This window comes from Ctenopharyngodon idella, chromosome 10 (genome assembly GCF_019924925.1).
Source record: "Ctenopharyngodon idella isolate HZGC_01 chromosome 10, HZGC01, whole genome shotgun sequence".
Lineage (NCBI taxonomy): Eukaryota > Metazoa > Chordata > Actinopteri > Cypriniformes > Xenocyprididae > Ctenopharyngodon > Ctenopharyngodon idella.
In genome coordinates, this window is record NC_067229.1 from 6,784,873 (window position 1) to 6,804,606 (window position 19,734).

Below are 19,734 nucleotides of genomic sequence, written 5' to 3' on the forward strand. Positions count from 1 at the left end.
ATAAAGATTTATTGTCTTTTAGGAACTTAATTTGATTCAAACAAACACAGAGTGAACTTTATTCAACTTTTGTTCAATATTTCAAGTGAATGTACAAATGTGAATGAATCCTACCTTGCTTTTACTGCTACACTCGGGCAGCAGGTTCTTGCAGCTCTTGTGGACGTTCACGGCGCAGTCTGTCGGTGCGAACAGAGACGGCAGTAGAGAGAGAAACAGGTTAGCACTTTCCTTATCAGAACCAGCTGTCCCGTAAACTGAATTTACATGTGAAGGGGATGACTCAAAGAACTAGGGCGGATGCCGTAATGCTACGGGACCATTCTGTTTCGCAATACTGCTTTCAATTTTGAAAGAATATCAAAGAAGCAAGGCACTAAGAAATCTGGTAGATATTTAAAAGCATAATCAGATTTTCAGATATGAAACTGTGTTTTTCTCCGTAACTTTGGTTTTGCTACAAAAACACCAGCAAACGAACTATCTGCGCAGGTTTATCGGGGGTAAAGAGCTTTCAGAAGTGCTCATTATCCATTCAAAAGATCTCTGTCATGTCCCTGCGGGCCATTTTCCACTTTTCACCCCACAAAGTGACTGATTCCATCCATTTAGACACAAACCTAAATAGAAACACAACAAACTGAGAGTCTGATCGATGCCTCCATCACAGGACCTCCAGAGCTGATCACAGCAGAAAACACAGATGAACTTCAACATATCATAGAAAATAACAAAATTTGTGGCTTCTAGTTCATTTCTGTTGGCTTTGAGGACATTTAGGGGGCGTTTACACTAGAGGTCAGAGCCATTTGAGAGGATAAGTGTGGGGATTTGCTTCTTAATATTAACATAAATATAAATTTCCTTGACATTTGAGGTGCAACATAACGCTTATGAGCGGTTTATCTACTTGAGGTGCTCGCCCAAGCGGAACAAAAGATGTAGGCTACTGTTGCCAGATCAGTTACAGAAATCCATCCAAATGCAGTTAAGGCCAAACTAATCAACTAAATCAAATTAACAAAACTGTACATTTTCATGTTTTTCCTCAAACAAAACAATTTGTGAAAATTTGCAGAAAACATATTCTCCTACATTTTTGGCATACACCAAGTAAGCTATAGGCTACATTACCTAATTTGATCGGGTTTGTCTCGGGTCGGCTTTTTCTTTTTTCGTTTTATGCATGTCGGGTACAGGTTTTAGGACCCGAGAAAACCTCTAGTTTACACGACACCGTTTTCAACTAAAACCAGAAAACTTGTGCGTTTTGGCTGTTCATTTACACGAAAACGGCGGTTTGGGGACCTGAAAACACAAAGTTTTGAAAATGGGTTTCAAAGTGCAAGTTTTTGAAAATGATACCGTTATCATCTCCGTGTAAACTACAAAAACACATATTTGTGAAAACAGTGACGTCATGCGCATGCTCATTACGTGTTCAGTCTATATGCGCGTAGTGTTTCTTTACAAAGTGACATCGCCAACTACTGGCCTGACATGAATATTACAGCATTTTTAGTCGTTTTCACGGATCTGTGTGAATGAAGACTATTTTGAAAATGTTGTCATCTGTACGCGAAACTTTTCAAAAACGCAGGAAAAACTTTTCTTTCTGTCAATTTTTTGGCCAATACAATGCTCTCAAAATGACAATGTCCTAATTCAGAAATATTACCCGCATCGTCTAACAAAACAAAACTTTGGATAATTACTCAACAACCTAATAACAATCATCAATCATTCATACTTGTGTGATAAATGTGAAGCAAAACAATGAAACAGCCTAAAACAAAGATGAAAAAATAAATGTGATCACTATATTTAGATCGCAAAACAACTGGGCATAAATATAATTCATAATTCATAAATATTCATAATGCATACATCTTTATTGTAGTAGCATTAACATACTTATTCAGTTATTGAGTCAAAAACAGAAATAAACAGAAAAAAATAAATAAAATGGAAGTAAAAAAAATCTCTTCTCTACACAACAAATATGGCATAAATAATAATTATTATTACTTTTATTGTTATATTAAAATATTTATAATGCACACATCTTTATTGTGTTAGTATAATGATCAGGGTTATTGATAAATTAATAAAAAATAAAATAGACGTTAAAAAATCTTTTCTGCATATCAGTAATCCGATACATAAAAATTACTCTTTACAATAAGCTTTCATTAGTTAACATTAGTTAAAAAATTAACATGAACTAACAATTAACAATACTTCTATGACATTTACTAATGTTAATATCAACATTTACTAATACATTTTTAAGAACAAAAATGAAAATTTTTATTGAGAAACAATTGCTGTAAAATATATTTAGTGCCTTTTAGTTCATGCAAAAACTAATGTTAACAAATGAGACCTTGTTGTAAAGTGTTACCAAATTATCTGTATCATTTCAGTCATTAAAAGCAATATCAGCTGATCTTTAGTCTTAACCACCTAATAAATAATTTAAAAATGTAAAATTAATTTTAACTTTTTTAAAATGTAAAATAACAGACAACATATAAAAATATAGCAAGCAGATCATCATATTAAATATATAAGTAATTGATACAGACCAGAATAAATTGAAAGATCCCATTGATTTAGCTGTTTAATTTAGCAAATCTGTTTAATTCTTTTAGCAATAAACGACTTTTGTCTGTGATCAGCATTAAGGAGGCTTTATTCAAAACGCATTCAGCTCAGCGTCAAGATCAAGTGAGCAACTAATGACTTGAAAACGCAACAGGAACTAGAACTCCACGAGGATCATTCATAATCCTGTTATCACATCACATGATCCGCTCGCTGGAATGTGAACGTGGGCCGAACGTGGACAGTGTTTTAAGAAGAACGACATGTGGTTGTTTATCTCACGCTCTGACAAAGACATAAAACTAGCTTGTGTCACCAAACTGACGTGAAGCTGACAGGGCGGGGATGTTCAGCGGGCGGTCAGGCATGCGGAGGGGGAGAATCCCTGAACCGAGCTGCTACTGCCAAACGCAATTAACAGCATGTGACCGTGCAGAAAAAAAAACAGCATTAAAAGGGCTACATGAGGACAGAAGGAACCGAAACATCATCACTCCTCCAAAAACAGACTAAAAGTGCTTAGAAACGCCAATAATCAAAACCACAAGAATTACACTGTCCAGAATACTAAAACATTTACAAATAAAATACATATCTGTCACTGCACAGAAAATAATCTCCATCATATGAGTCATAAAAAATAGCATTGGCAGATCTTTAGTCTTTAATAATAACTGTTTTTGGTTACTGAATAGAAAACTCCAAAATAATAAATAATATAATAAAGATTAGTTTTTCTCATGAAAAAATAATATAAAATAATCTAATAAATTCTTCAGCCAAATCCAGACTGTGCAAAAACTGCAAGACTGAATAATTGTAAGACCGGATGTAATATTCAAAACACTATCACATAAAAAAACAAAAACAAATTTAATGTTAGATAAGAAAAAAAAATGTCCTAAAAATTCTATGATCTTGTCTATTGATATAATATATTTCATTGTTAAGATTGTCAAATATGCAGAAATAAAGAATAAAAACAGTTTAATATTAGTAAATTTAGTCTTTAATAATTTATTCCTGTTAATAAATAGAAACTAAACAAATTATAATACTCAATGCCTAATTTTTCCTTTTTTTTATAACACAATAATAAAAATATAATATACATTATTTATCCAAACTAAGACCAGTAATATTAAAGACACTGTTACTTTAAGAAACAAATTTTGTTAAATCAAAACCAAAATATACTAATAAAAAGCTATGATTACTCACTTTTACTATTCATGTTTTTTTTCTATTCAAAGTTTTTACAATAAAAATAAATAAATAAATAAATAAACTATAGAGACTTGGTGGTAGGCAACCACTCAGAACACCCTAGCAACCACAGAACAATCATCTAGAAGACCCTAGCAACTCTTTCTGGTGGGAACCTGACGTCATTTTTGATTAGTCCGCTCTTATATTGCGCTTTTTATATATAAAAGAGATGTTCTTTATGCTGAACGCAATAATTTCAATGTATTGCGATCAGCTAAATGAACGAATATGAACAAAAGCCTGACATATAACACGTCTGTAAGTGTTTAAAGTCCTGCGTAACACTGACCTGCTGGACTGGCCAATGAAACTAAACACAACGGACAACAGCTGACCTCTCAGCCTGCGACTCTTCAGCAAACTTTTAACTGTTTGAACGCAACTGTCATTTAAAAAGTTAAAAAAAAAAGAGACACCTGTAGCTGAACAAATAAATGCGTGAAGTAAAAACAGACGTTTGTAAAGAGTTTGAAGGTCTTTTAGCTGCTGTGTGTTTATTAGCTCTGTTAGCAAACACCTGTTGCACTGAACAAACTCACCGTTTATGACGCCGTCACGCGCGTTACGGTCGCATCACTTCAAACATCACTCAGGTTACTATGACAGCCGCACAAAAACACACAACACATCACTTGGCAACCTAAAAAAGCAGCGCCAATCGCGACTGCTGTATGTAGATTGACTGTCCCCGCACTGCGCCGCGCAGCATTATGGGACAGGAGGCGCATTCCACAGGCTGAGTCCCACATTTAAAGGGACAGGCGCGATTTTCACTGAATGGAGTGTAATATGTTTATGGGTCATCGAATATTTGTACATTTGTACAAGATATAAATGGTAAAATATATTTGATTAAAGCATTTTCATATTTATATATAAACAAATACACAAATATGAAAATGCTTTAATAAAATATATTTTACCATTTATATCTTCTATAGTATATATTCACATATTTCCATGAATAACGAAAGAATGAGATATTAAAAACTATGTATGGTTATGTGGTTTTAGATTTATAATTATTTAAAAAAATAATCTATCCATCCAACCATTCATCCATCATTTTATCATTGACCAAAAGATAAATATGAACTATATACTGTATAGATTGAAAGATCCATGATGAATCCACACTGTAAACCGTAATGCTCAAAATACTTAATTGGTTTGAGTCGGACAAACTTAAATTGAACAAATTAGTTCAGTTAAATTAACTGCTATGAGTATTTAGAACTTTTTTTTTCTTTTGAGTTCACAACACTGACATATTTCAAGTAAACTCAACTCTTTCATTGTTTTGAGTTGTATGAACTCCTTTCTTTTAATTTAGACTAACTTAAGTTTAACTGAAACTGGACTGGGATTTCTATTTACCAGCATGCTTTGCCCATGGTACTCGAAAGGGAAAGTAAATGCTAAAATTAAGTGTTATATAATGCGCAAGATTAATGGTAAGGGAAATTTAGTAGTGATTGATGTTTTGTTATGCTAATTTACAAGAGTTTCTGTTAATGTGGGTTTTTGGAGAGTTACCATCATGGTGACAAGTGGCACATTCGACTTGGTTTGAGAGCAGGTAAGTTACATGTTTTAAGTTACTGTACTCATTCAGTAAGTGCTATGCCATGCTATTGTTAACATGTTAGCAAATTAGCATTTTTTGTATTTTAGTATGGTTTACAGTGAAGTAAGTAATTAATTTGATTTGCAAGAACTCAAAATAAAAAAGTTAATTAACTAAATATTTTATGTTAATTGCCATCAAAATGTATGAGTTAGCTAACTTAATACTTCAAGTTAGGAGCAATTAACATGCATGAGTACTACAAACTCAAAACTTGATAGTTCTGCTTACTTAAAATTGGGAACATCATAACTCAAAAATTTGATGTAACTGATTACCTCAAATTTTTTGAGTTAGCCCAACTTATTCAGGTTTACAGTGCATCAAAAGTCTGTTGTACAGTAGGTGATGCTGCTTTAGCGGTCTAGTGTAATATTTCTGCGTCACACTAGTGATTACTTTATGTATTGGTGAACGTTCATGACTGCTTCAAATAAATTGAACACTGGACAGAGAGGGACTCTCCTCTGAAGCCTTAAGTCTGAGGAAATACATCAGCATGACTTGTTTAATAAGCAGTGCCATGCAAAGAGTCATACATAATATTTCACTGTCGCCACCAAATGGCTTTAAATTTACAGCTTGTACTGGGTGATTGTGCTTTTGTCACTCTGAAAATAAACACGAGTCACTCTTAGGACATGCACACTTACCAGGAGACACCAGTGAAGTGAAGAAATTAATTTATAATATTATAATATATATATATATATATATAGGCTTTATGTACCCAAAAGTAAACATCTTTTTTTAAACCGTTCTTATTTGATAGAATAGAGTATGGGGGATTTCCCATGGCGTTAAGGACTTCGAAGTAACGGACCGTTACAAACAAATTAATTACAGCAACACTTTTGTTTCTCCTTTTCTGTAAGTCTTGCACCCTGCCAACAATGACAAAGCATTGAATATAAAAAGAAGGTTTCCCAAAATAGGGAAACAAACAGTCAACAAATGAACTCATACTTTCTAAATGAACATCTTCTGGGACTTACTGAAACAACTCCACTTTGTGACTTAAGTTAAGGGACATCAATCATTAAACACAAACACAGTGTGGAATTAATGACCTGCCATCTTACAACTTAGTGATCCTTAAAGGGACAGATTACATAAAAAATTAAAATATGTCACTATTTACCACCCTTGTGTCATTTAAATCCCATGCAACTTACATTCTTGAGTGGGAGACAAAAGGAAAATTTCTGAAGAATATCCAGGCTGCTATTTTCCATACAATGACAGTGACTGGGGACTGTGGCTGTCAAGCTCCAAAACAACAAAAAAACACCAAAGTAGTCTGATTTTCTGAAATCTTAATTTTTTTTCTTCACACAATTATCATATGATATCAAAAGCTTTGGGGTATAGTAATTTATTATACATTTATGCTTGTTTTGGAGCATTTCTAAAGAATCTCCAAACTGCTATTTTCCATTCAATGACAGTGAATGGGGACTGCGGCTGTCAAGCTCCAAAACAACAAAAAACATCAGCAAAGTAATCTGTTTTTCTTAAATCTTAATCTGTTCCTTGCTTAACTGATCATACGACATCAAAATACTTGGGATATAGTAATTTATTATACATTTATGCTTGTTTTGAAGCATTTCTGAATAATCTCTAAACCACTATTTTCCATTCAATGACAGTGAATGGAGACTACAGTTGTCAAGCTCCAAAACAACAAAAAACACCAGCATAGTAGTCTGATTCACTGAAATCTTGATTTGTTCCTCACAAAATTATCATATGACATCAAAAGACTTGGGATATAGTAATTTAGTATACATTTATGCTTGTTTTTGAGCATTTCTGAAGAATATCCAAGCCCCTATTTTCCATACAATGACAGTGAATGGAGACTACAGTTGTCAAGCTCCAAAACATCAAGCAACTTCAACAAAATAGTCTGATTTTCATAAAACTTGATCTGTTCCTCACTTAACTTATCATATGACATCAAAATACTTGGGATATAGTAATTTAGACTATGTTCATTATACATTTATGCTTGTTTTGGAGCTGGGCAGCTCCAGTCCCCATCCGCTTTCATTGTAAGAAAAAGTGTGGTCTGAAAATCCAATATAAAATTCACCTTTTCAGTTCCAGACAAAGAAAGAAAGAAAGAAAGAAAGAAAGAGAATGTCATAGAGGTTTGGAACAACATGAGAGTGAATAAATAATAACCATTTTAATTGTGGGTGAACTGTCCCTTTAAGTCACAAGAACATCCTCTTTTAATCTCTCTCAGTCACTAGAAACCCGATAACATCAAACTAGTTCATCTGTACTCAAACCTGTAGATCTCCGCAGCACAAAGCTGGTTGCAAAACAGCCGAATTTTGAGCAGCACTGCATCACGTGACAGAGCGGGTCAGTGGGTCAAGCGGCTGATGCTTTATCAGTCCCTTATGTTCTAACGAAAACCCATGAAAGATGCAGAAGCCTCATCAAAATAAGAAAGCCTTTGGTTTACTGTGACATGCGCTGTGGTGGGTGCAGAGCAGAGTAGCGCGTGTCGCATGGGAAGCGGAGCAGATGCGCGTGTGCACAGGTGTGTATGTGTGTTACTCACTCAAACACTGCAGGCTATGCTTCCTTTGCAGGGTCTTGCTGCACAGTGAACATGTCGCCCAGCTTGAAAATGCGCCAGGCACGAGCTGGTGGCCGCTCACGCTGCGGCGCCGCACTTTCTCACGCTCTCTCAACTCTTTCTCTTTCTCTTTGTCCTTCTCTCTCTCTCTGCTTTTCTCTTTGTGCTGCTCTTTCTCTCGGGTCTTACCCTGAAAACAGAGAAATCAAGAAATGTGTAGCATTATCTTCTGATAGTTAGCCTACCAACACTGCAAAAAAATACTTTTCTTACTTACATTTTTTGCCTTGTTTCCAGTCCAAATATCTAAAAATTCTTAAACCAAGAAACATTTTCTAGACAAGTAAAACAAATCGCCTTGTTTTCAAAAATAAGAAAAAATTAGTCAAAATTAAGTGAATTTTTCCTTAAAACAAGCAAAATAATCTGCCAAATAATCTTGTTTTTGGTTTGAAATAAGATTATTTTGCTTACCCCATTGGCAGATTATTTTGCTTGTTTTAAGGAAAAGCTCATTTAATTTTGACTTATTTTTTCTGAAAACAAGATAATATTTTTTTTACTTGTCTAGAAAATGCTTCTTGATTTAAGAATTTTTAGATATTTGGACTAGAAACAAGACAAAAACTCTAAGTAAGAAAAGCAGTTTTTGCATTAAAAAAAACACACACACACAAAGTACATGTCCAGGTCATATTTCACGACACATAAATATAACCTTTAAATATCAAAATCTATATACAATATGTCTATAATTACGGAAGAGGATTAAGGCCAAGTAATAATAATAAAAAAAAAAAACATCTTGAAATTAAAGTCATTATAATGCGAGATTAAACTTCGAAATAAAGTCGAAATAAAATTTCACAAAATCCAAATAAAATCCAATTTCAATTGAGTTTTTTTCTCGAAACACAATGACTTTATTCTCAAAATGTAATAAATTTATTCTCAACATTGTATTTAGACTTTTTTTCTCGAAATTTAACACATTAATTCTCGAAACATGACTTTATTCTCGAAATTAAATGATTTTATTCTCAACATTGTATTTTGACTTTTTTCTCGAAATTTAAGTTTATTCTTGCATTATAATACCTTTAATCTCGAGATGGTTTTATTTTTTTATTATTGCTTGGCCCTAATCCTCTTCCGTAATATCTATATCTACATATATCATATATTTATAACTATATCTACATCAAATTTAATGACTTAAAAGTGTGTGAATCTTGAGAAATCACCATATGCCTTTTTCTTTATGAATATAGACAGATTTATTGATTTATTAACTGATCTTGTGTTTTATTTATTTATTTATTTTTAAAAGATAATCTACAATTGGCACATTGTCTGTTTTAAAGAACAGGTTAAAACTTCCCCATAGTCTGCATGACCAGTTTAACATTTCTACAGTACATTCAAGAAAAGGAGGAAGTTGCAAGGACACAGAAGTTGCAGTAAAGTTCTGCAGAAATGAACATGACTGTATCCCACGGCAGAAACACAGTCCGAGCATGAATGATGTCAGCGTGTGTTTGATTACTTTGTCTTTGTTGAAGGATCCAGTCATGCGGCTCCTCAGTGAACTCAGAGTCCGCTTGACTTTGGTGCCTTTTTCCTGACGCTCTGGTCTTTCCTCTTCTTCCTCATCATTTCTACAAAAACACACACCAAACCCAATTAAAATTCAAGAGAACAAGATTATATGCCGTACGTATTAATTAGTGCGATTGCTAAAAGACACAAGAAGGTCAAACGACTTACCCAATTTCAAGAAACTCATACCACGTGACACTCCCTCTCTCCTCTTTTCTTTCTGTGCTTGAATTTCTGCGTTTAGCTCTGAGGAAAAATCCAGGATAATCAAGATCAAGATTAAATTAATTCAGTATAAGACTCTCCATTGGTAACGTATGCATGCTTACTACAAGAAAACTCTGGATATGTTCAGAATGGCATACTACCATACTAGTCTAACTATTTTTTGCAGTATGCAAACCTGCAACCTTGCCAAATTGTACAGTATACAACAAACCCTTCCATATTTCCAAACGGCAATTTTACCTTTTTACCGCCTACTTGACTTATTTGATTGGACAATCAATTTTTGTACAATTTTGTACAACAATTTTGCATAAAAAGTTTGAATAAAAAATGTAGAGAAAAAAAAGACTGCAAGATAATAACCATAATTACCGAATTATATAGAGGTCATGTGACAATGTGCATACTACTGCTGAAATATATCATGTAGTATACAGTAGCACAAAGTATGCTAGTATATAATTTATGTTCGAAACAATAAAAATCTGAAAATTTCTGCAGTATTCAAATTTTTTGCAACAGCCTTGAAAATTCAACTTCAATTTTTAACATCTCTTTCTTGTCTCCTTAATTTACCCAGACTGCCAGAACACACAATGTAGCAAACATACTTTTTAAATAGTTTCTCATGCTCTTTTTTTCTTTTTTAAAAAAAACCCTTAATAGTATCCAGAAGCATACACTGTGCAGTATGCTAGTTTTCCATTCCGAACATAGCCTCTTGCTAGTCTGCTGTTAGAAGCGTCAGTTACTGTGCAGATGTTTCATGACCCTGTTAAAAGCACGCTCTGGTTTCTCATGCAAGTTTTTGAGAGATAAAACAAGGACGTCTCAACCAGGAAAAGCCTCACCAGGTTTAAAAATACAGCATGAGGGGTAAACACAGAAGATAAAATATGTCAAACATGCAAACGTACACAACATGTTCAAGACAGGCGAGTGACAAACAATGCTTTCTATTTTGGGACTGCAAACCAAACGTGGGCCAGTGGCACTCATGTTAATGCTGTTAGTTTGTAGGAGGACACGACAGGCTCCTTCACACTGTTTACTTACCCGTGATACTGCTTAAGCTCCTGTAGAACTTTCTGTACCATCAGCCTGAGACAAACAAGACACTGAGGCTAAGTATGTGTGGCAGTGGGAGGGCACACGGCGGGCCGCTGTCCAAATAAAACCATCAGCACAAAATCTACTGCCTAGCTCACACATACAGGGAGAGACAACATCAGCGGTGGGCTAGAATCAAATCACCCACAGCTTTCCTTTAGCTTAACTGAAAAAAGTTTCAACAATGACTACTTTATCTGCTGTAGATTTTTTTCCTTTACTTTCATGTCTATTAGCTTTGAGGCTAATCTATATGCTAGCGCTCTTCTAAAAGCTGATATTCATTTATTGATCCTTATACGACCTTCTAGGGTCATAGGGCTGGAGCCTGTCCCAGTTTCCAGGGAAAGCACACTGGACAGATGGCCAGTCCAATGCAGTGCTCTCACAAATACACACATTCCCACATCTACAGGCAATTTCATCTAACCCGCATGTCTTTGGATTGTGGGGGAAACCAGAGTACCAGGAGGAAACCCATGCTGACACGGGGAGAACATGCAAACTCCACACAGAAAGGCCTCCTGGTTCAGCCGGGGCTAGAATTGGGGACCTTCTTGCTGTGAGGCAAAAGCGCTAACCACTGAGCCACCGTGCTTCACTGACTCAAAATAACCTTGTGGTAGCAACTATGATGCTCTTCATCAAAACTTAAATGTTGAAACTTACACATGACTTCGTCCCTCCACAGACTGCAGCCCCTCTTCCGACTCCTGCTCTTCTGGAATTCCAAAACAACACAAAGTCAGGACTACATGTATACTATGAAAAATAAAGGTAATTTAATGGTTCTTTGTGGCACTTTAGGTTCAGTTTTCTAAGCAACAACAATATATTGCTGTATAGGGTTCTTGGGTTTCTATATGGTTCCCTGGAGCCTCAAAACGGTCTGTTACATTACAGGTTCTTCTCGGTTCTTGAAAGTACCAGAACATGGTTTATCTGTAGAACTACAGAATAGTTCAATAGACAAATTATACTGTTTCGCAGCTTTTGATCCTAGAAATCCTCCTGACAGAATTAGCATAGGATTTATCTGATTGCTTCAGAGCTAGAGCCCATGAGAACCCGATTCTTCCAGACTGGAGTTGCCTTTCTAATTGGAGAATCGTTTCACTAACCTCTAGCCTCTCTGGCAGCCTGTTTAGAAGTCTCCAGTATGCGGGAAACTCTGTCAGCTTGCGATTTTTCTTCAGTTGCGAGAATTTCAGATCTTGAATACACTGTCCTTGCTGGTGAGGGTGGCTGCTGTCAATATTTAAAAACATTATCAGTAAGAGTTATGGCAGGGATAGCCAACCCAGCTCCTGAAGGACTACCTTCCTGCAGAATTCAGTTCCTACACTGCTCCAACACTCCTGCCTGTTATTTTCAAATAATCTAGGTGTGTTTGATTAGGGTTGACGTTAAACTCGGCAGAATGGTAGCCCTCCAGGAGCAGGAGTATGGTTTATAGAGTTATGTGAATGTCTTTCTCTGTTTATACTAAGACACAGATTTCAGTAAAGACAGTTACTGGTGTTTTGGGGCTTTCACTTTCCACAGCACTGGTCGTTTCTTCCACTGAGCTTTCGGAGAAGGAAGAAGATGGTAAATGGGAACTTTTGGCCAAACACTGGTCCTCTCTTTCCCCATCACTGTCAATGCCGGTGGTGTCTAGACTGAATCTACATACATAACCATACAGTGTTTACATACATACAACAGTATTACTCTGTCAGATAGCAAACAGAAGACATGTACTTCTCAGACATATAACATCACATTTAGCCCTGGAAATGACATTTAGACATTGGGACCAGTGAAAAATTGAGTCTTACCTTCTGCCCAGGTCAATTGGCGACACTGGCGCTTCCCAGCTGTGTCTACGTGACGTGGACATAGATCGAACCAATATAGGAAAGTTATCCGAGTCTGAGTCCTCATCTTGCTCAGATTCTGGATAATCCTGGTACTCTGAAGATCTGATAGCAATCAAGCGATCCATGACTTCCCCTCCAGCAAAAATCACAGTGTGGTCTACCTGGTCAAGTTGATGGGTGTGGAACTCTGTGGATTCCTGCCTAGATCCACTCTCTGATGTGGACACAGGAGGTACCAAAGGGGTAGGACCCTTGTCAGGTGCCGCTAAGACAGTAAGTTGCACGTCTGGCTCGTCAGTGGATCCGAGTTGCAGGTCTCTGAAATATTCTGAATCTCTCAGAGAAGAGCAGAGGTCTAAAAGATCCTCCTCACTGCTGCACTCGTCACTCTCAGCCAAAAAGTTCCTCTGAAAACAGGAAACCCATAAACAGCTGACTTTCTTACAGCAACAAGGTCACAACATGAATAATAACGTGAAGTCTAAATGAGTCTCCTGCTAGTGTCATTCATGGACTGAAAGTGGAAGCAGTCAGCTGAACTTCTTATGTGATGAAAGAAGCACTAGTAGACACATTTATCCAATTTTGTTACACTTGTTAGAAGGAAAATCCCCATGGAGGAACCAAGGCATCGATCAATGTCTCAAGATATTACACAACTCTTTTAAGTTCAGTTTCAGTCTGTTCCTCTCACAAAGCTGTTGTAATTTCAGAAGTCTTATATATAGTGCACAATTCATATAGACTATTTTTGGTGAACCTGATTTTGACGTTAAGTCACAGGGTCAACATCCTTGATTATCCTGGAACAACATTCCTGGCAACAAATCAGTTTGAGGGTTTAGCTATCGAGTCTCTTCAAAAAAATTGGACTAAACCGCTCAACTTATATGGATTAGTTTTACGATCTCTTTACGAACTTTTTGAAGCGTCAAAGTGGTAGTTGTGTAGCTGTCTATGGAGGGACAGAAAGCTCTCAGATTTTATTAAAAATATGTTCATTTGTGTTTCGAAGATGAACAAAAGTCTTACAGGTTTAGAACAACATGAGGGTAAGTAATTAATGACAGAATTTTAATTTTTAGGGGGAACTATCTCTTTAAGTTTAGGACTGGGTTAGGGGCTGATGCATCATTCTTATCAACCAATCACTCCCTCTAGTTTAAGGGTTAGGTTGTGTTTCGGGTCTTACCTTGTCTTCAGGAGAACTGCTAAAGAAGACGTCTTCTGGGATGGAAGCCGGGGACAAGGAAGAAGAGGAACTGGGTGCTGAGACCGGGGCACGAAGTTGAGTGCATGGCTTGCAATCTGAAGCTGAAACACAAACGTTCCACCATGAGTTTTATCCGCAACTGTGAGAACTCGTGTTCTCGTGTTGCTTTTAATGAGGTGCCTAATCAAACATATTGTTGCTGTCACTTTCTGTGCACCAGACAAAACAAATTGGATATCTAATTACATCATATCTCTTGTGTTTGTTTGTGAGGATTGTGACAAAGCAATAATAGAGATATGGTTCTGGAGAGCCAGTATGATGGCATACCCTAAATAAAAACCTTCTAACTTCAAGCAGCTACTGTCAGAGCTTATCAGTAGCTTCCATTAACTCTAGCATATTACATCAACACACAGCCAGAGATAGAAGCTGAAAGCATTTCCCTGTAAACAGAAGATCTTAATCTGATGTGAAATGGAAGCACTAGTTTACAGAGGCAAAACTCTGTGTTGTGTTTGATTGCAGGTATATAATAGCTGCCAGCATAATGTCATAGGTAAACCTATGGTTCTTCAAGAAGCCATCTAAATACTTATGCTTCCAAAGAACTAATAAATGCAGGGGGTTCAGGCTCCCTGGCTCCACTGGGTTTATAAAGGCCTTCTGAAGGGAAGCAATGCATTTTTGTAAGAGTTTTTTTTGTCCAGGCCTATTTGTTTGAACCCCAAGAGGCGTCTACTCTCACCCAAGCTTATACGCTACTCCTACATCCTACGTCATACGCCGGAACTCAACTCTCTCATGAACACGTGGATGGACGTTACCAGAAGCTAGTGATTAAAGTTTATAAAGTTGTAATTATGGATATTTTTCTTACAAAAACGCATTGCTTCACTTTAGAAGGCCTTAACCCCCTGGAGTTGTGTGGATTACTTTTATGATGGATGGATGCGCTTTTTTGGGCTTCAAAAACTTTCATTATAAGGCTTGGAAGAGCCAGGATATTTTTTAATATGAGTCTGATTGTGTTTGGCTGAAAGATGAAAGTCATATACACCTAATGGCTTGAGGGTGAGCAAATTATGGGATAATTTTCATTTTTGGGTCCTTTAAGAACTTACCTTGTAGTTAAATTAAGGTCCATTAGGCCCAACTGGGGCATTGCTGAAGTGACCTTTCCAAAGATCTGAGCACCTATTGATTTGATAACGACAATGATATGAACTATGACAAAACCCAGACACCAAAGACCAAACCAGAACCTTTGTCCTTTACCGACTGCCTGTCCTTAAACGATGGATGAATGAAGCCTACAGTACTTTCTGGCGTAAATCATCTCGGCCCTAGACGAATGACAGAGTCTGAGTATGGTGAGGTGGTTTGTATCTGAATCAGCAACGTGATATGTAAACTATAAGAGCACCATGATGCTTGTCATGTTCAAATATCCTTTTATGGCTGCCCCCTTCTTACCATATGCTCCAACATGAATACTTAAAGGGGCCTCCCAGCTTTTACAAGGGTTACTGTAGGTCTACCGCAGGAAAATTCTGTTTTACCACACACTTCTTCGTCTGTGCACACACTAAGATGCAAAGTTGTATTTTGGTCTAAATAAAATGAAACGGGCTCTAAATAGCTCAACCGTGCCATGCACTTGAGTAGCTGAATCCATGGAGGAAGCTAAACGTTTGCCAATAGCAATTTGCAGAATTATGTTATGTGAGTCTTGAGCTTTTCCAAGAGGATTACGGGGGCAACCCCAAAGCTGTAAAGCAATGCAGAGCTCCAAGAAATTACCTTCTCTGGAAAAGCACACAATATGTGGAGCTTCATTAACAGATGCTTCTGTTTCTTATTGTTTCCGATGCTTCTTTCCATCAACAGCAACTTGAGTACACTAATTTGAACTGGTGTGACTTCTGTTAGAACTACTTTTTTTTTTTTTGATTCTGTCCGCCTACCCTTCTGTCTGTCTAGAGAAGCTCAATGTTTTGGAGCAAATGTGCTAATGGCTAACAGCTAATAGTAAATAGGTTGTTTTTTTATCTTGTTTTTGCAATTTTCTCTTTAAAGTATAGTAGAGAAAGAGAGGAAATAACGTGGGTTCAAAATACTTGTGTGTCAGATTCAAACATCACTTGTATGAGGTCATGGCTCAGCGTATTATGCACTATCCACTAGGCTTGTTATTACTATTTGAATATATATCCAAGTTTTGGAGTCCAGTGATTTCCAATTATAGCTCAAATTACAGTACTGAAAAAAGCCCACACATCTATCAGAAGTGTGAAAATGTGGTTTTGTATGTGCTAACACACAGTCAGGTCATGAGAGCTGCATGCAAGAGTGCATCCCGCTTGCAATGTGACCAGTCCTCTTGAGCAGCATTGGTCTGACAAACCACAAAAACGCATACAACATCACATCAGTGACACACTCAACCACAAATAAGCACAGCACCTCCTCAACCATTTATAGATTAAGGCAGAAAAGACGACCATACCACTGCATAACTCTAGATACACACGGCTGATTTTGTTCACCAACACAAAACAAACAATATACCATGGTAAAAGTTCAAAATAACTGTACAAAATAAGCATTTACTTTATATTTTTATATATGTAGGGACAGCAATAGCAAAGAAAAGTGGAAATAAGTAAAAAAGAAAGATGCCAGAGATCCAGAAAGACACAGTTATCCTGTCTACCTCTTTTGAAGGACCATCGTTTCATCCATGAGAATGAAGGCCAGGAGTTGTGGAGAGGTGGATCTGCCATGTGGACAGTGCAGGTCTCTCCCAAAGGAGTCAGTGAGCGAGATATCAGGAAAACTAGAGTCCCACAGCCGGATCAGAGGAGGGAACCGCCAGGGATTAACTAACATATGATTTAAAGTCAAGAGGCACAGCAGCGGGGGCTCACAGCGAGAGAGAGTGGGAGGGATGGAAGAGAAAAAGGAAGCACCAGTAGAATTGAATGGGAGGGAATTGTGTCTTATATTAATGGTACAAAAATGGTACCAAGGTACAGTGATAGTATCAGGTGGTAAATACCATGGTACTGTCCTTTCAAAGATTATTTGGATACTTGAGGTCACACTTATTTTATATTTACTGTTTTGCAAACATTCATAAAAACTTAACAACTTGCACCGCCCTGAAACGACTTTCCTTTTCTGCTGACATCATCAAGGCCACTTATTTTTAGACTCCTCTCCTTCAATAACCATACAGAAATACTGTTCACCATCCAATCAATCCCTGACAGATAAAGCCCCTCCCATATCACTTCTTTTGTAAAACTTGTTTTAATCTGAAATATTCAGATTATGGCAGTAAAATATAAAAATATTGATTTTAAGTGTGGCCTAAATGCCCAAATACTTTTGGGGCCAATGCATATAGGCTACTACAGTATTGTATAAATGCTATATTCATACGCCATTGGATTACTATAAAAAATAAATAAATAAATAAAAAATACCTAAAAGTATTATGGTACTACCATGGTATTCTTGGAAGTACCATGAGAGGTTTTCACACTTGAATTAGTTAACCCTGGGTCATTCTAAACCCCAGCTAAACGGAATCCTGGGTTATCTTTCGTCACGTTTCACATTGCTCATAATTTACCCGGGGTTAACAATTAATCCTGGCTATTCATAAACGGACGTTTCACACTGTACATTCCTAAACCCTGGGTTAACGTTCTTATTTGCATATTTGCGGTGTCAGTGTTATTGATTGGATAAACGCAGCACGCGACCTTTTTAGGCTAGCTCCAGCACTGAACATCGTCGTATTGCAGACTGTACTATCAAGTTTACTGAATGGACATTTCGGACTATAAAGGTAAGAATGAAACGGTCTCTTCTTCAATCAAATTGTCGCGTTTTCTGTCAGCATTTGACTTTTTTTTTCTCTCAAACGTAGCGTTTCCGTTACTGAAATATAAGTAGCTTACGCGATTGGTTGTCTGTTGCTAAGCGTCTAGCTGTAACACCGCATCGTTTCACACTGTACAAGTTCGGCACCGCAAATGTGATGCTAACCCTGCTCTGAAGCAGGGTTTCATAACCCCGGGTAAAAAGCGGTGCTAACCCCACTTCTAAATTACAAGTGTAAACGTTCCTTTACCCGGGGTTAAAAGCGGTGTATAGAACGACGATAACCCGGGGTTAAGCGCAGTGTGAAAAGCCCTCCCCTGTTGAAAAAAAACAGCATATGCTGGTTAGGTATGTTTTGAAGCATGGAAGCTGGTTTGAGCTGGTTTATGGTGGTCCTTAGCTGGTCATGAGATGGTCAAGTGCTAGTCCTAAATTGGTCCTAAGCAACTAGCTCCAGCTTTGGACCAGCACTTGACCAGCTCAAACCAGCTCATGACCATCTAAGGCCAGCACAAACCAGCTTCCATGCTTTAAAATATACCTAACCAGCATATGCTGTTTTTTTCAACAGGGCAGGAGTAACAAAATATTTCAAAGTACTATAGTATTGCCATATGATACCATCACCATCAAATAATAATAACCACAGTAATACCATTGTAATTTTTTGCAAAATGGACAAAAACGAAATCTACAACTGTGTGTGATCTTGTGTACAAGACTGAAAGTGGAAAATACCATCCGTGATTCACCAAAGAGCACAAACAAGCGTCATGATGGTTGCTCTTGAAAAATAACCTTCCTCTTCGAGATAAAAAGACACAACCAACGTCAAGTATGATTTTCTACACTTCGTCATGCAGTTGAGCCACACCGATCTGCACTATACCACAGTATTTCTGCTTAGACAGTTCCTTAAATGAAGCCGGTGAAGCAATAATGGCCGAAAGCACCAGTGAGACCCATCAAGTCGAGCTCACGTTGGGTTCTTATAAGTCAAAATATCCATACTTCATTCAAAACTCGAGGTTAAACACATTAAAGGTCATACGATAGCATCTCAGCTTATCAGGTGCTGCAGAAGATAATGAATTACCAGGCACAGACTAATTTCAAAGTAAGCATTTTGATTGTATATAAACTAAAAAATGAATGTTATGTACTCACCCCAAAGAGTCCAAAGAGAAAAAACAAGAATCCACAACTAGCAAAACGTCCTCCTCTGAGACTAACACACAACTTTATGCCAGCTGAAACGCCTGAAAAGAGCAGAGTGCTGTGTTAACCACAGCCTAAAACACACAACACTGCTACAACTTCCTCTTCATGCTGACATCCAGCACAGACACATGGCCTTGAACACCCAAACGGGGCCCTTCTATTCGACGTGATACGATCAAAACATGTTGATGGCGGAACGTTAGAATTCAAACTGTATAGGAAAACCAATGTCTTTTGCATGTGCATGTGATGATGTGATAGTTGCAGCATTCTCACACAAATGAGTGCACTTGTGCAGGGGTTTGGAAAAGATAAGCGGAACTCAAATGCTAGTGGTTAACGTGGTGAACAAACCCCTTTTGAAGAGTTTGTTTTGCTTAAACTAGCTGCTGTTCACACTTCACTGACTGACTTGCTATATAATTGTTCCTTCCTGCTGTATAATCGCAGTACAGCTTTTTTGACAACCCAGTATAGAGGTTTTCTAAATAATAACAGCACTGAGCAG

The 19,734-nt window shown here is 37.1% G+C and overlaps 1 protein-coding gene across 5 annotated transcripts in view; it reads right to left on the reverse strand.

Annotated features, from left to right (window-relative positions):
• LOC127520655 (rho guanine nucleotide exchange factor 18-like) overlaps positions 1-19,485 on the reverse strand; it is a 43,115-nt gene extending 23,630 nt beyond the window's left edge. Inside the window, exons 1-11 of one of the 5 annotated variants that reach the window (XR_007932173.1) lie at positions 16,828-16,977; positions 14,091-14,212; positions 12,857-13,305; positions 12,553-12,703; positions 12,158-12,284; positions 11,706-11,757; positions 10,983-11,027; positions 9,867-9,944; positions 9,646-9,757; positions 8,082-8,289; positions 115-179 (exon numbers count right to left, since the gene is read on the reverse strand). Coding sequence is in view for 4 of the 5 variants with exons in the window: in XM_051909029.1 (XP_051764989.1) it covers positions 115-179; positions 8,082-8,289; positions 9,646-9,757; positions 9,867-9,944; positions 10,983-11,027; positions 11,706-11,757; positions 12,158-12,284; positions 12,553-12,703; positions 12,857-13,305; positions 14,091-14,212; positions 16,828-16,897 (1,479 nt within the window). In the remaining variant the exon portion in view is untranslated. Of the gene's footprint in view, positions 1-114; positions 180-8,081; positions 8,290-9,645; positions 9,758-9,866; positions 9,945-10,982; positions 11,028-11,705; positions 11,758-12,157; positions 12,285-12,552; positions 12,704-12,856; positions 13,306-14,090; positions 14,213-16,827; positions 16,978-19,172 lie in introns of those variants that run through there. The other 4 variants (XM_051909032.1, XM_051909030.1, XM_051909029.1 and 1 more) reach the window with 4 other exon arrangements.
• Positions 19,486-19,734: the final 249 nt, after the last annotated feature.